Raw genomic sequence first — 17,559 nt, 5'->3', positions numbered from 1 at the left:
AAATAAACCAGCTACCTGTTCTCAAAACCGAAACGAATCCATTTTCTCCATAACAGCAAGTCACACAGGCAGCTACTGATATCCCACATTACTATTTCTATCTATTGCACTTCTCAGCATGCTAATGACACCCTTGCCTAGGCAGATTCATTTCAGAGCAAAGAAATACATCATCAGATTGCAGCAAGCTTGTTTTTATCTTCAACTCCCTTTTCAGGAAGATAAAGACTGAAGCAGACCTTCAAAGGGTGAACCCCTCTCCCATCCACCCAGCAAATACCCAGTTCATTGCCTTTGGATTTCTTCTTTCACCACAGCTATGCTTGTTATGTGGAATAGCATTCTGTTTCTACTATTTCATGAAAAAGGATTTTCAATAAAAGATAAGCACCGCAGTCAGAAAAGACTTCTGTAACGGAGATTTCACTCAGTAAACAGGTGTCCGGGAGATTATCTCACCAACTTAACCAAAGCTGCAAACATCAGAATGATTCTGGGATAACTAAAATCCCCTCTTTTTAAAATAAAAGCCTTTTATCTGCCAAGCGACACTTCCTGTTCTAAAGGCTATTCTCCTCGGTAGTTGTCAACTATGTATTAATCTAATTCATATAAGCCTTAGAAATAAATACTTTCATGTGCAGAATCTTTTGGGAAACTCTGATTCCCTGAGGCTTTAAAGAGCAATTGTTGCTTATCACCGTGGAGATTTCCCTTGAATTCAAAGCCTGGTAACCAGAAAAAAAGATACATCAAATATTTCAGCGATTAACAAGTTTTCCAGTCTGTCATCCTCAAAGGATTTTCATCTCATTGGTAGTGAAACTCCTAAAGAAGGAAATGAAAGGAAGGTGGTCTGAACCAGTAAGGCATTTGTTATGTTCCCAGGTACTGCTTTTGCCACTCCTGTCCAAAATAACAGCACTCAATTCTTGCAGTCCTTTACAAACCACAGCAATATCAAACACATTAGGTCTCATTTTAAAGGGTATACATGTTGGCAAAGACAAATGCTGCTTAACCACAAGTAGATAGTTAAAACTCCTCCCTGAAGAGCTCTCATAACAAAACCGCTGTGTGGGAGAGGCAAAGCACTGTCAGAGCACTTTGAGAAAAGCAGGTAATTGAAGTTTTGCTATGTTTAAACTCTGCCTGTGCAATAAAAAGCAGATTTTAAAAGCCCTGTAAAGCAGAGAACTTTTCTGGTGCCTCACTGCCTGTCATTCTGCAGAAATGGCCCCGCTAAGGCAGCGAATTGCCATATTTTGTGCTTTGCTGCCTAATGTCGGCATGTGTTAAATGGCATGGCATACATGTCAAAAAACCTCCTACTGATGGAGGCTTTCAGTCCTCTTCACAGTGTTCAAGAAAAATAATGGATTTCAATGACTAGGAGCAACCTCCAGTGCGGGTTAACTGCAAATTGGTTGTGATTCGCCCCCTGCTCCCAACATCTGTGTGCTACCACATTAGAAACAGGAAAAAAAAAAAACAACCTACCATACCTGAGTATGAACTGATCCACTGTAGAATTGGTGGCAATCGTCACATAAATGTTCACAACTTCTCCTTGTTTGACAGGTTTTGAGGGCAGCCAGATGACAATGTTACTGTCCAACCGTAGCTCCGTTAGCTGATAAGTTTCCTGGCCTCGATAGAGGCTGACTGATCCAATCCTCTGTAGGTGGGACGTGGTTTCATCCAGGCCATCTTTTCCTGGCCGGATAGCATTTCCCTTCCTTACATCCTCAGCAGTACATTCTCCCTTCTCATCTCCTGGTTGGACAGCGTAGTAAAGCTCCACAGGGCTCCCTTCAGAAAAATCAGGTGGCTTCTTACGGCCTGTAACAACCGTGGGGGGGTTAAACCAGCTTGCTAGGAGTTCCAGCTCTGCCACACACAACCCCAGGTCCCCCTTCAGCCTGCAGCTGCCTCTGACCTCCCGCGTCTCTCGAAAGGCAAACACCCGCAGGCAGGGCAGCCGCTCCGTGGTGCTGTAGTCATCCCAGTCCCTGCCCACGATGTAGAACAGGACCTGGACTTTGGGTTTGCTCACATAAATTTTGTCACTCATTATGAAGGCCTTGAGTTTCCAGTTATAAGTAAACTTGTTGGCAGATCCAAAGAAGTTGGAAGTTAACATTAGGTCCTGGGGCACAACTTGTTCAATGGAAAAAGGTCCATAGCTGGCATTTAACACGGGTGGCCTCTTGGCTTTGTATGGGAAGAATGATTCCACCCTGGACTGCAAGCTGGAATTTCTCATGAAGTCCTGGTTGGCTTCTTTGAGGAAGAAAGATGTCTCGGCACTGAAGATCCGGTAGCTCACAGGTAGGTAAGTTGGTGAAGAAGAAAATCTCTGATTATTGTCCAAGACCCCTCGACTCTCTGCCACTAATAAAAGAAAAGGTGATGTGGGTTAGATCAAGTCTGCTTCTGGATTCCAAGGTATGTTTATTACAAGTTTAGTGGAGCTACCTGATGAGCTAGGGATTATCATTTGGTGCAAAAATATACACTGAAGTTAAATGTTTAGATGTAGCTATTTTTTATTTATTTATTTTTTTTGCGTTACATACAAGAAAAAAGTGATGTAGACTTCAGTGCTACCTTACATTTATTTAGCATAGTTTTGTCACACATGCACATATACAGGTGATCATTTTCTCCAGCATACAGACAGGCCAACTGCAACAGAGCATTTCACTCCTTTTGCCTGCTGTTATAGATAATGTCCGTGCAAAACTTAGTCCTATATTACACTTGCCTTTCAACTGGAAGTAACAGAACCTTGTGCCCACCTAACACACAACAAAATCACGTGGAGAAACTGACTTCACTTCAGGAACTCCCTGAATGCTTTGACTGACACCTGCATGAGAAATAGGACACTTCTATTTGTGCAGATACTTTTCACTCACATGCAACGTCTCACCTCCCTAACAAAACTTCAAATATTGAAATTTGCTCACACCAATTCTCTTATGGACTGGCCACAAGCCAGAGTCAAAGCCTCACAAAACCAGTTCACAAATAAACAGGGTGACTTAAACCACCAGTGGGGGTTACTTTCCCACTGTTCTTCTTCTGTCCATGCCATCCCCACCTAAACCTTCCACCCACTTAGAAACTTCCCTGCTGTCTTTTCAATCTTTCTGTTCAGTTACAGCACACGTACAGTGTTCAGCACATTGCTAAGGTCCCTTGAACCCCAGCCCTCAAAAGCCTGCTCATCACCACCCCTGTAAGGAACGCTGCCCAGAGATCAAATACAGCCTCTGTTCTACAAAGACAGAAATTGCTTTTCTAAGAACTAACACATCCCATTTCATTCTCTTCCTCTGTCAAGAAATCTTGCCCTTGTACTACTATTTCTAGCACTATGATCTGCACCTCTGTAATTTAATATTGACTGTAAATCAGCTTCCTAAGTTAAACAGATATGTACCACAGGCTAGGAATATTTCAACAAGTGCTTTGTGCGTATAGATAATACATAAAATACAATACATAAATTAGTAGGTTTGTACATACTGGCCCAATTTACGTATAAGCTGAATATCGAACTCCTTTTGACTGAAATGATGTTTGCCTATTATGAAGATTAACAACATACATATTGGTGATAAATAGGTTGAAAGAAAATGTATTGCCTACTTGGGGTAAATAATAGAGGGCAGCCTTAAAATACAACGCACGGATTACTTAATACTCCCAAGCCCTCTTCCTAACCCATTCTGAAGAGATAACTACAGGTACAAAGGGTAATTGAATGAAGATGCATCTAGTGCTATACTGTCTTTAGTACTTAAAAATAGACCTTGCCCTCAGACATATGTCCGTTCCAATATCCTTGGGGAATCCCATCAGAGTCAGGATTTAAGGTTCTGTATTTGTTTACCACTTTAAAGAAAGGCAACAGTAAGGACAATGCATAATGCCCAGACCTGTCTGAAGCTCAGGAACACCTGATGATCTCTAAAACCCTATATAGCTGATAAAACACTGTCTTTCTCACAAGGATCTGCAGCTTGAGGTTGGGTTTTATTTTTTTATTTTTTATTTTTTTTTTCCAAATAATAGATTCACTGTCTTTCTAGCATGTCTGGCTGCTAGCATACTAATTATCCAGTCAAACTTAATTAAATGTTTTCAAGTAATAAATAATCAATAACTATCATTACTCCAAATGGCTGCTGCTGACAGAGACAACTTCACTGCAATCTTGTTGAGCATGCATGTAGCCAGTGTGCTGGCACTACTCGTTGCTGGGGAAGGGAACAGTTTTGGAAGGCAGGTGTTAGCAATTAAGAAAAATGTAAGAAAAAGGTGGAGAAGAGGGGAAAAAAAGTCAGAGCTCTCAAAGGATGGCAGCCATAAATTTGAAATAAGGAATTAAGATGTGCTCGCTCATGTTTAATTCATGCACCACCACTGAATGGTAGAATTATTTCTCATAAATGAGGAAACTGCTATGACTGAACAAAAAAATTAAAAAAATTAGAAGGCAAAAAGACAAAAAAAGAAAGGTAAGAGGCCTGTCAGTGAAAATATCAGCATGCAGTGAATTACCAGCACAATACCCTGTCAAGTAAAGCCACATTTAAAACAGAACTTCAGTGTAGCACGCTGTTTCAATCCTGTTAATCTCCAGTCTTTGGCATACATCTCAATTCTGCTGGAAAGGAACGTACAGGTGCCACTCCTGCCCAAAATAATGGCACTCACTTTTAAGCGAGCCAACTTTCCCTTAGCTGAATCAGAATAGTGCTCTGTTAGGGTTACATCCCCAAGCCCTATAATACCGAAATAAGAAATGTAAATATTTTGGAACATGGATCTTTCAAGAAACAGCAAAGCCTACATATTCCTTCTGGTCCAGAAACACAACAGGAACTTGGTTTACTGAAACAGTAGTAGTGTAGGTTCACTTTCCTCTAAATCCCTTCACCTGCAGCACAGCCTGCTGAGATAGAGCTAACTTTCTGAATTGCTGTGTAAAGAGTTTATGTGACAGCTACCACTGTTCCTTTAAAAAAAAAAAAGGTTTGCTACACGAGAATTCAGTTTCTTGCTGATCAGCTTGGATATTGAATTTGACTCGACAAGGCATTAGAAAAGAGTACACCTAAAAAAAGTTCTAAGGCCAAGAGCCTTGTAATATCAGAAAGCAGGAAGCTCTAATTCAAGGAAGCACATAAGCACTTCCTTGCCCGTAAGCATTACTTGAGTGAAACACATGGGTACACATTTCACCGAAACCCTGCTCTAGAACTGGCATCTTAGCCACTGCTACTGAGGGAATACCTTTGGCTTCAACAGGTCTGAAAGAAACAGAAAAACTCAGCAGGCTGCAGAGACAAACTCTTGATTTCAAAGGGCTGTTGATCAGTATCTATGCTTGAAACTTAACAGCTGTTTCCCTGCAATTCCCAGGGCTTTTGCTGTAGCACATACTCAGACTGACGGTGGTCTCTCTTGTGCAGGCACTCCATTTATTCTGAATCAATCACATGGATGATGTCTGTAGGACCTAGCTGAATATTAAGAAAAACAGCCATGCAACTTCCACTTTAATAAACTGAGCAACATCAGCAAAATCTGCTTGGTCAGAATGACAGCAAAGAGAAAAAGCTTTGCTCCTTTATTGCAGTCGAACGATTTCCACCCACTGTTGTACTGTACGTAAAGGAGTGCTATAATTCTACAGTGATGGCTGTGCTTTAGACAATCTATTTAAACGCTTTGAGCCTTTTTTACTGATAAAGCTGGTAGTTAAAACTGTCCACTTTATTTTAGAATCCCAGCCATATGTATCAGCAACTAAAGGCCATCATTTCAGGGGTTTGTTTTACACAAATCTCTACCCAGTAACCTTCATGTCCTGGTACAATTAATTACCAAAATCTCCAAGGAACATTTTTATATGTTTAATCAGCTCTGCCACAGAAGTGTTTTTTTTTTTTTTTAAATTTAATCAGAAAATCTATTTAACAAGATGCCAAGGTTTTTCTGTGTTTCGTATCACAACTTACTTTAGACAACGTAATCCTACACTTAATGATTACTTATTTAGAAAATAAAATGGAGCACCTCTTAAAAAAGAAGCCATGCCTATCAGTGGTTTCAGATGTTTGAGAATACATCTCAATTTTGAACTTTTTTCTCCTCAACCACCAAAGCACATTTTGAGGGGTTCGTGTTAAAGCAAGGTCTAAATTGAAGTGTTGTACCACTATGGAAGTACCAGCTGTGGGAGCAGTATTTCACTGCCAGTTCAGCTACTAATGTGGGTACAATTGCATCAGCAAAATGGAACTGGGTTTCTGCACAGGAATGCTAAGTGCATTTATAAAAATCTAAAACATGCACATCAGGGAAGTTGCATTTCCTCAGACAGATTAGCTGAAGGGTGTAAATATATCCTGAAAAGCCATGGGTGCTTCATCTGAAAGCCCTGATCATCAGAGAACGATGCTTGTTGACCTTACATATCGGGTTCAAATAAGTAGAACTTACACGTCGCTACAAACCAAAATGGAAATCAAGAATATGGACAAGGGTAAGAATGGAACTGCAGAAATAGTATTTCTGTACTGAAGACCAACTCTAACTACGGCACAAATAAGCAGCAAGTGCTTTACCTTTCTGTATTAAATAAGAGCCACAAATTGTCCAGAGGTGAAGTCCAGCATTGCAAAGACTGAGAACCAGCAAACAAAGCTACAATTAGCCAAGAACAAAAGTTAAGGCTTACAAGTAATTACTCCTTTGCAACAGCCTAGTGACTTTCTAATCCTTCTGGCTTCACATGCTTCTGCAGCACTTCATCTGAACCCAAACAGGCATCTGTTGAAGACATCACTGGCTCCAGCGTCACAGGCCAGGTCAAATTCCTATTACCTAACGAGTCTGTTTTTGGAGCTGGATATGAAATGGTGAATTCTGATCTGCATTATTTTTTCTTGGATTTCAATGTAAGAAGAATTTTCTTTAGGGGAATTTCACATGGAGCTGGAGCCCTGGGTGCTGGATTCACTGGAACAGTCATAAAGGTTTAATATATTTAAGCCAACCTTTTATGAGGTTGGTTTGAAACAACTTTCTTTTGGATTGGGAATTAAGGGTTTCATTCATGGGTGGGAGATTACTGGCCAATGGCCAGGCATCTTTGCTGACTGATGTTTGATAAGCCACCAAGCCTTCAAGGAAACCATCTGCCTGTCCCTCCAGCCAGAAGGCTCCTAGCCAGAGAAAGCCAGTGAGAACAGAAGACATCTGCCTGTGAAAGAGGACTAATGTGAGAATCTTTCTTTGTACCTTGCATGGCCCTCATAAAGGCACATTTGCAAATACTCATTCCAGGAAACAAACCATGTGAAAACTGGTAGACAAATTTCAGTCTGTGTTCCATTACCACATCAGCACAGCTGAAGCTTCCACCAAGAAGTCTGTAACTTCCAACGCAGGATCTTCTCCTTCCTTTTTATAACTGCTTTACCCACTGACTTGTCCCTCCATTCCTAAACATAGCTGTCATAGCTGTAACTGAATGCTGCATTGTACTATTTTTTCCCAAATTACATGCCACTTTTTTATATTAAAAATAGATATTGTTTATTTACAGCGCCACCACAAATCCTGCAAACCATTTAAAAGCTATCCCTTCTCCTTATGTGTATTCCCGTTCCCATTTTACCCCTGCATCCAGCAATACTAAACATATTCTAAGCATTATACTAGCCATCCTCTCACAGAAATCCCCGTCCTTGAATTCTCTTCCATGACTCTTTCCACTAGTCCAAACCTGTCCCACTGTTGCACGGACAATCACATGCTCCAAATCAGCAAATGCAAACAGAGTAGGGAAAGAATAAAAGTAGAAAAGATGCACTTAAATCCTTACAGATGTTTTCTTCACCACAAAACATCAACAGCTATGTTTTCTTGTCCATTTTCCCTTATTTTTCCACACTGGCAGCACACTTAGTAAATTCAAAGCATAAAAAAATCTTGTAGCAAGTATTTTTCTTAAAACTACAGCTCAGCAAATCTGGCAAGAAATAAATGCCTGTGAATATTCATTTAGATTTCAGGATGACCTTGTACTCTCATCCCCTCTTAGCTCTCTTTCCTTAAGATCTAGAAAAGGATATTTCATATTACAAAGGTCAGCTGAAACTTAAAAATCAAACAAGGTCAAATTAAAAATATGAAGCATTTTTAACTGTGAGGTTGATTAACCATTGCATAAATTACAGGCAGAAATAATGGTTTGTCCATTTCTTTATAGGGAGACTGGATTCATTTCTGAAAGATACATTTTTTTTTTTCTCACTGCAAGTTACAGTTTCAGTACAGGGATAACTAGAGCCTACTACTCCTTTCTGGCTTAAAATCTATGGACCTATGACCATTCAAAAAATCAATTGAAAACCTGACATGACAGGGTAACTGCAGAAACCATGTTTTCTATTTCTCATGCTTGCCCATCAGATATGCTTTCTCATCCAGTGAGAGAACAGAGACTCTTTGACTAATTGCACATAGGCAATGTCAAGTGTCAAATGCTTACAGTGAATGCTTGAGACCAATTTGTGAAGTTAAAAATAAACTGTGGAAACAAATCTGTCAAAGAAATCCATATACTGAACATGTTTGAGGGAAATTACAGTCTATTCTCAAATATCCTGTGAGCACCCAACGAGGGCAATTCTGTCAACTAAATGATTGCTAACTATTTTCTCAGAATTTTAGGATCCAGGTTTCATTAAACTGAGACTCGAAGTCACAGGACAAGTATACAATTGAGTGTTTTGTTAATTAACTTGGACTTGTATATTCCCTGTTCACATAGATGGGAACAGACACCCTCGGTAACCAACCACACATTTTAACCCAGGTATAGATAGAACCTTATCAAGCCTAGATCAGAGTTCAATTATGCTACATCAGATAAAGACTGTCAGGAGATGATTTAATCAGTTATTTTGAACAAACGTCCTATTTGATTTCAGGGAGACAGAATACCAGATTTCACTCTGTTTATTGTAAATGAAAACTGGAATAATATTCCATTATATAGGCTTCTCCCACATACTGAAAGCATGTCCTTAATGAATCTATCTCCTGTATCCTGCAGCAGGCAAAACCTTTAGTAAATCTCAACAGACATTTGTTGATTTAGTACAAACAGACACATTTCACCTATATTTCTCTAGCAGAAACAGAACAGTCATTTCAAAACCATCAGGGAACACCACAAAATTACCTAAAATAATGCATAAACAAAGATACACCAGAACTTCTGTGCTTCTCTAACATACTAAAAGAAAAGGGTCTGTCAGTGAAACTAAGTGAAAAAAATCAAGGTGGATAGAAGAAATCTTTTCATACATGGTGCAATTAGATGATGGAACTCGTTGCAAGGTAGGAAGGTACAGAGACCAAGAACACACCAAGACTTTAATTAAGGATTTGCATGTTTGGAAAGATATGCAGACTATATAGGGTAATGGCATTAAGTACAAGTAAAATTCTTTGTTTCAGTATTTATCTATTTTTCAGTATTTATCTATTAGAAACCAGGATTAGATCTCTGCAATATAAAGCATTATCCGACATCTGCTAGGTTGCTCCATTTTCCTCAGGATTACTGAGGCTGCAGGCACATGTGTACAAACCACAAATACTGTTTTGTGATGCACAGTCTCTTCACAAACAGGAAAAGATTCTTAAAACTCTAATTTGGAAACACAAAATGAAAATATTCAGAGAACTGCACGTTAGAAATGCATTTCCAGTCTTTTAATGACAGTCTGAAAGCTCCAATTTTGGATGGTCACCGTTCTATACATCACCCTCGACTTACTGCATTGCAAAACCTATCTTCTCCATCACCCTCAATTCACATAACTGAGACATGTTAGTCAAAGACTGTCTGACATTCAGGACTGAAATCTATAAACTGTTTTCTCAGACTAGTTGATGACCTTAAAAGTCTGTAAAACAACAGTGTATATGCAAAGGTCAGTGAAGGTTTCAGAAATAACTCTTACTGCCAGCGCTGACATTACTGAATGTCTGTACCGCCGCAGCCATCTGACGTATTGAAGCTAGTTTACTGTTTAGAAACAAAGATAAATATCTGGAACTCAAATTTCTGCTAATGACAGCTTTTGTTGAGAGATAAGGTTCTAAAAACTTCCATACACACACTATTCAAGTTCCCAGGCTTTCCTCCCCTTGCCAGTAACTGCAAATGTCAGTACCCTGAGAGCAACATACAGTAGGTAAAATGTCATATGATGGCCTTTCGTTCCAACACTGTTTGTCTCATTGTGGTAAACTCCATGGATTCTGCATTCATTTATTGTGTCAGCACTACAAATCCAAAGCAAATAACACTTAAGCTGATTTTGTTTGACAGCTGTATAGAAGGGGAGAAGGATTTAGTATACCCGAGTTTACTCCCAGCTCTCCTGAAAACATGTGGTAGCCATAGGGCACGACTACAAGACAGTTTCTTTCATGATAGCTTCTCTTCTTTAATAGAGAATTTTGACTAATTTTTGATTAAGTACAACATTGAGCTCATCTGAGAAAGACTGGGTAAAGCACTGACTTTTTTTTTTTTTAAACAGGAAAAATGACCCAGGGGAAGCCAACAAGCGGGGAACAAGTAGACAGTATCACCAGGTTTTTTCAATTTAACCAGTAACTTTTCAGAGATCTGGATTCTTGTTTTCCCATTGAATACACTCTGCTGAAGAGGTCTAATTTTAACAGGAGTACAATTAAGTGAAAAACAGGTCTCAGCAGATTGTGTGCTATGTTCTTAAGCTAAATTTGAGACAATCTCCCATGATATTTCAAAACCTTGGCCAGAATATTAATGTAATTGATCACTGTGATATCTCAGTAAAAAAAATAATTACTGAAGTGTTGCAGAAATAAAGACACGCAAATTACAAACATTGAACAAATAGTTCTAGCCTTGGCAATGTGTCAATCTCTTGTCCTACGCCTCTGTCTCTCATTTAACAGCACTGTGCTTTCCTTTGCTGTTTAAGTCTTTGTTAGATGCTGATAGGCATCACTCCTCTGTTTAGACATTAAATTGCTTTACACAGGCTCCTTGTTTAAAAAGAGATTAGGGTCCTACAGTCTGAATGGTGCAATTTGCTCAGCACTCTCCACTGCCACAAAAATCAACACGAACTGAGAGTACAAAGCTCAGCATGAGTAGTGTGCAGATCTATGCCGGACAGAGCTGGCAGCTACACAGGTGTAGGGAGAGGACACAGGATTCAATAAATGAATTACAATACTTCCCCCCCACACCATTCAGTAAGAAAAAGGGAAAATAATTTTTCTTGTTAAATAGGTATGTTCTGAGAAGCTAATTAGAAATAAAGCCAGAGACACAAACAAAAAGGACTCTATACTACATTAGTGCCAAAAGGCCCACACCATCTCCGCTATGCGCTGCATTACACAGATATAAGGGATGTTACTCCAAGAGCTAGGTACAATCAGACACTTAATAATTCTAAGATTAAACATGGAAAAAAAGGACTTATTAGATATGGAGAAGGCTTTCTCTAGGGTTAATATACTTTTAGCATACGTCTTGATACACTCATAACTGGCATCTTATATTTCAGTGTTTGGATTCCATGATGAAATGAACCCCTTCCAGATTTGTCATCCCATTTGGCATCTACAAATATCTATGCAAAGTTGATACAAAATAACTAATTTGTGGCAAAAAAATGACCACAGAAGTACTGATTTATATTAAGCGTTGCAGAATTCTACTCACAGGAAAGTTTCTCCACTGGCATAATCAATAAAGCTCTGTTAAAGTCAGAAAAACGGTATGCTACAGTAGCTACAAACCCAACCCCCACAGGTTATTTTTCTAGTTGTTTACAGAAAGAAAAAAAAATATGTATTTGTACGAGAACTTCATTTGAGAGTAAAAGACAACACTCATCCCTGTTCTCTCTCCTCCTCTACAGATACATTTGGAACAGTACCAGCCAACGCGTGCACATTTTCAATACCTGCTTGTAGTGCTGCGCCTTAACATGTCAGGATATCCCACTGTCCCGGCTACAACTCCACTAATCAACTCCATTTCAAGTGCCACAAGGATCTATGAGGCAATTAATTGAGAAATGAAGGTGGGGGTGGGGGCCAGCCTTGCCCCTTCAGGAAATGAACTCTGTGTCACCTTTAACCTCCAAGCAATTCTTTGTCCCCGAGCACAAAGGAAGCCCACCACACCAACAGCAGCAGGACAGAAATCAAGCAGAAATCTATCTGGTTAAACACCATCTTTGAGGAATTAATTAAAAGGGATAGCTAAAGCACTTGTGTTATTGTGGTCACAGCACCTCCAAGAGCTGCTTTTAAGGTGATATCACCTACAAGAGGTGGCTCTTTTGCAGTGCCTATTCTTCAAACTTGCATAGCCTTCTCTCTCCATTTGAAAAGGCCCCACATCAGAAGAGAAAGCAGGAAGGGGACAAGGAGGAATCCCTCCTAAAAACTGCCCTAAGCCCAAGGAAAACAGGGTGGGAAAGGCAGCACTAGAAATAGCCCTGGCTACCACTTGGTTTGCGGTAGTGTTTCAGAGGCATCCTGAAGCACCCTGTGGCACCACAGGTGCTAGTGATACTGCTAAGTAAACAGCCTTTTTATTGAAATCCAGGCTCATCTAGTAGCCTGCAGACTGGATTCAGTCCAGTGGCTGCTTCTAGCCAACTTACCACCTTTCCTCCTGAGAAGACTGAAGAGCTACACCAGCAGCAGCGGTACAATCCCATTTGGTGTCTGCTCTCATCCACATGGAGAAAACTAGCTGCTGCTAACACATCAAAAACCAGTGGATACTGGGATGAACAGCCCCTCCCCAAAATCCCAAATTGTTTTTTCTCAAGTATCTCATCCTGACTAACAAAAGCTGGCAGCATCCCAGCTCTCCACAACAGCCACTGGATGGTCGGTTTGGTGAACATCAGTGCTGCTGGGCTGAAGTAGGAGGGAAGAGGGTCCCTAAAATCCCATTCCCATAGCAGATGAACTTTGGCCATTCTGTGAACTGCTCTCTCCAGCTTACCTGCAATGGGGAAGTGAGTGGGTGAAGAAACGACAGGAAGAACAAAGCACTACAGTGGTTGTGGTGTTAGTAATGGGCATGGGAAAGTCAAAATGACAAGGTTACGAATGAGATTCGGAAGAAGGAATCCTGAGGGACACAAGTAAACCTCAAAGAATGATTAATCATGGTGAGGAAATGCAGAAAGAATTATGCACACATGCTCTTAATTCTGTTTTTATTGTTTAAGGTGGAAAGCATGATTTAGAATTTCTTCTCTAAAGTCTACTTCATTTGCTCTAATTGTCTTGCTATCATCTGTCTTGAAAGGGTCAAACCACAACACACCATCTGTGCAATACCTGAGGAAAGTGTCTGGGAGAGGACATCTGGCAATTCCGCTTTTGGAACTAGGATACAAAAACCAATGAGACCAAGTTCTTCTTTGGTACAAACTTTATCTTGAAAGGAATAAACTTGCAAGCCAAAAAACAGGACGTGCCTAAAATGAAGATACATTACAAGAACCCGGATCCAGCGTACAAAGTAGGGCAAAGTCTTGGTGGTGAGACTTCAGTAAGGAATTATGCAGAGTGCATTCATGAAAGAGACAGAGCTGGCCCACACACCTCTGAAGGTGTAGCAAAGTACACTTATTTTCTGGGGCTGGTTAAAACATAATTCTTTGCTAAGATTCCTACCTTGCTGTTGCTTCTCTAGTGTCCTTAAAGTCATTGGCAAAGACAAATGACCATGATGGATGTGAGTTTGTTATGCTGAGTGCCACAAAATTACACAGAGCAAATGACACTTGCACTGTCTTTCTAAGAGGTTGAATGTGTCATACGCCTAAAGTGCTGCTGCTCAAGAATTGGCAAGACCTCCCTGCAAATCAATGAAACAGAGCCTTGCTATACATTTTGCGAGCACTATTTTTGTCCTCTCCTAATATAACTTCCAAACCTCCCTCATGTCTCTGCCACAGATCCCTAATTCACACAGCTTAAAGTACAAGTGCCTCCTACATTTTTTCCCCAACAGGTGCAGTCCTTAAAGATAAAATTATTTTTTTCCTTTCTTTGAAAAGCATCTTCATTCAGCCTGACTCCCAAGGGAAATTAATGAGTGCTCACTGAACATGTTTACATAAGATCTCCTCAGGATTTATGCTATTAAACATTAGGAGTGTTTTAATCTGCCCCCTAAGGGCCAGAGAAGCTGATGTGGTTAGCTAAAGATGTCTCAATACAACGAACACTGTCCACTCTCACTGCTGGCAGCATCAGCTGCACTCACTCACTGTCGGCTTTGTGAGCATGCAATCCCATCAGCTCGGGTGACAAAGGAACTAGCAGCAGAGGAAGGCATTACAGCTGAAAAAAAGCAACTGATTTAATACGAAGTGCTAAGGGCTGTTTTGTCAGTGAGACGCTGCAAGACCAAGGCACACTCAAAGCCCAAGAGGTTGTAAAAGCCTGGCTTTCACCCCCTGCTACGGCCGACCCCAAGCCCCCGCACAGGGCTGTCCTCACTGCTCGGCAGCGCTGCCTCGCTGTGCTAACATGACAGGTGAGGAGCCTCTTGCACTCCTATGGTAAAACACAGACAAGCCTGCCACATGCCTCGTATACCCACGTGTACTTTCTTATTGATCTATACTAGGCCCCAACTGCTCGTTCCCAGGCAGCGTTCTCCAAAAAGCCTCTGCCTTATGAATTTTCTTACAGTCAGTGGTAAAAAAAAAAAGTGGTTCAGAGGAAAAACTAAACCTAGCGGACTCCACACCCACAGTTTAGCCTATGCTATCTGATAAAGGCTCCTTTTGAGGTTGAAAAATTTTTGCTAGTTCTGGTTTACAAAAAAGCAATAAGATTTACATAGTCAAAAGAGCACATTATGGTGAAATATATACTTGTGTGCGTGTATACGCATACACAAATATGTATTTGCATATATACACTAATAAATGCAATTCATTTCTCTGTGATAAACTGTAAATCCAAGTCTTGACCTCTCAGACTGACTTGTCCTGTCATGTCTGAGGAAGGAAAAAGCCAGATACCTTCTCTCTATTGCAACTTTACTGAAGCCAGATGTCTTGCATCAAAAGAGACTGTGGTCTAGCACAGCTATTGGGATCAAGACAATACAATTTCAGCAATGATTAAAGATGCCTGTGGCTTCTGGGCAGGCAGGAACAAAGAAAAGCCTTATGTTGGAAGAGGGGTTAGATAAAATCCACTGCTGCCTTCACATTTGCAGTTTTGTCTCCTTCATTACTTAACAAAACAATAGTTAAATTAATTAAGAGCAAAAGGTAACTCTATTAAGCATATTACCATACACTAGTCAAACACTGAGCAGTTTACAAAGCCTATCTTGCAGTTCCTTTTGACTCCATGTTTCCCCAGGTAAAGCTAGCCAGCTGAAGCCAAGTGGCACAAGAGTCATCGTGTTGCACAAGTTCAAAACTCTAAAGTTTAATGGGAATCATCTTTCTTTTCAATAAAGGCATATAAAGAAAATGCCACCCTAAAGCCCCAGAGTACTGTATTAACACTCGTCAGCTGTTGGGCTTCTGGACCACTGTGTATGTGTGTGTATATATATATATATATAAATATATAGAAGTCTATTTAAAACTGTCTGAATACAAGTTTGCTAAAGCTGTTTAGCCACATACGCACTCCATTCATGCTGGCTGTAATAAACATCACATGCTGTAACCCAAGCAGGCAATTGTGCTAGCTTGCTGGAGATCCTCATTCAAAACAGAAGGAAACAAGGGTATTTTCAGAGATGCTGTAAATACTGAGCTGCTTGCTGTGAAATCTAGTGTATGGTACTCGCTCTCCATGGAAAAGCAAAGCCTGCAAGAGGCAGGAGGGGAGCTTGTTTATATCAGGCTCCTCAGAGCTAAAAACTTACTGGTGCAGTTTTACTTTAGAGGCAATAGCATGCATTTGGTTTAGAAGACAGAGATGAGCATCTTGCACCCTTGATAGGTATCAAGGAAAAGTAGTAGACAATGTAAAACTCCAGCCCTGTGGGCTGCAAGGTAAATTGCAGAACAAGTCTCTTCTTAGAATAAACTTTAAGGGAGGATCTACAATATGGAGTAATCTTCAAAGGCCAGTCAGGTTTCCAGTCCAACAACCCTGCCAAGTGTTCCTTTAATCCTTTATTTACCAGTAAATCTGCCACTCTGTTCAGCAGGCATTTACTGGTATTGGGTTTCAGCTTGAAACCCCAAAGCTGTAAGCATATGCTGTGTAGCCCTAATGAGAAACTCAATCTATTAATGGGCAGACCTTCTCCACAGGACCAGGTCTTGGCAACATGAGTCAGTTCCTGAACTTTCACCTCCCACTTGGCAGCAGACCAGACTAACTCCCCATCTCTCAGCTGGCTTACATTATCAGCTCATTATTAACATACATCATAGCCAGATCTCTTTTACATGCACCCAGCAAACAGGAAACTACACAAGGGGAGGGCTCCTCATTTTTGTCTGACTCTGGAGCTCATAAAAATGACTAATTAGAACCAGCTATAGTGGAGGCACTGTGCAGATTTGCTTGCATGTTCTCTGCCTGTGCACCTTAGTCCTGACTTGGGCTACATACTATGAAATGCTAAAGAAATGTGTGGCTGTCTGTAATAATTAGGCATCCCTTCCTTCTGCCACAATAGCTTACAGTTCTTATCATCAAGAGCTGTGCTACTACCCTTATTTCACAGGGAAACAATCATTATGCAGATAGAATGATAACTTGTCTAGTGTCACATCAAGTCTACAGCAAAGAAATGCCAGCTTCTTGAGAAGAGTTCCCCCCTACATGGGCTCCGCTCTACAATAAAGAAAGCTGGCAGAGACTTCACAGCCAAATTCAAAAGAGATTAGTGTATGCTTTAGATCTACATGCTTGCAGAGATTCAGAAACTAGGTTTGCAGGCCACCAGCAACGTACACACCACACTCCAGAAAAATCATTTCATCAAGGATGGAAGATGATTCTCTTGCACAATGTGCTATCCTGCTATCCTAATAGTGCTATTGTTAATGACATTTAGCATTTGGTATGAGTTGCCCCACTTGTTTTTTCCTCCTTAAACAATTACCATTCTTTACATTTGTCCTTTAGAACCTCCCCATCAACTGGCTAAATGAAAAAGCAACTCTCCTCCAGATCCCTGGTTCAGATCCAGCCCAGCCAGGCAGTAACTGAAAGTTGCATCAACCTGGTAACTGTTTCCCTACCAGCTGAGCATAGATGGCAGCAGAACAATGGGAACATGCACTGGAGAATGCAAATGAAGTCACAGGGAGCAGAATAGGTCAGAAAAGTCTCCTTAGGTCAGAAGGGGGGGAGGGGATATTAATAAAGTGGATTAAAATAATACTGTTACACACAGCATCCTACACCTGTAGTCATCTTAGGTTAAGATGTACA

The 17,559-nt window shown here is 40.5% G+C and overlaps 1 protein-coding gene across 5 annotated transcripts in view; it reads right to left on the bottom strand.

Moving 5' to 3' along the window:
* Positions 1-17,559, bottom strand: part of TMEM132C (transmembrane protein 132C) — a 205,531-nt gene that overhangs the window by 143,556 nt on the left and 44,416 nt on the right. For all 5 annotated transcript variants that reach the window (XR_014573649.1, XM_083804468.1, XM_083804467.1 and 2 more), the window contains exon 2: positions 1,506-2,394. Coding sequence is in view for 4 of the 5 variants with exons in the window: in XM_083804467.1 (XP_083660593.1) it covers positions 1,506-2,394 (889 nt within the window). In the remaining variant the exon portion in view is untranslated. The remainder of the gene's footprint in view (positions 1-1,505; positions 2,395-17,559) is intronic.

The sequence above is a fragment of the Anser anser genome, assembly GCF_964211835.1.
Source record: "Anser anser genome assembly, chromosome: 18".
Taxonomy (NCBI): Eukaryota; Metazoa; Chordata; class Aves; order Anseriformes; family Anatidae; genus Anser; species Anser anser.
This window is presented reverse-complemented; position numbering and strand designations above follow the sequence as displayed.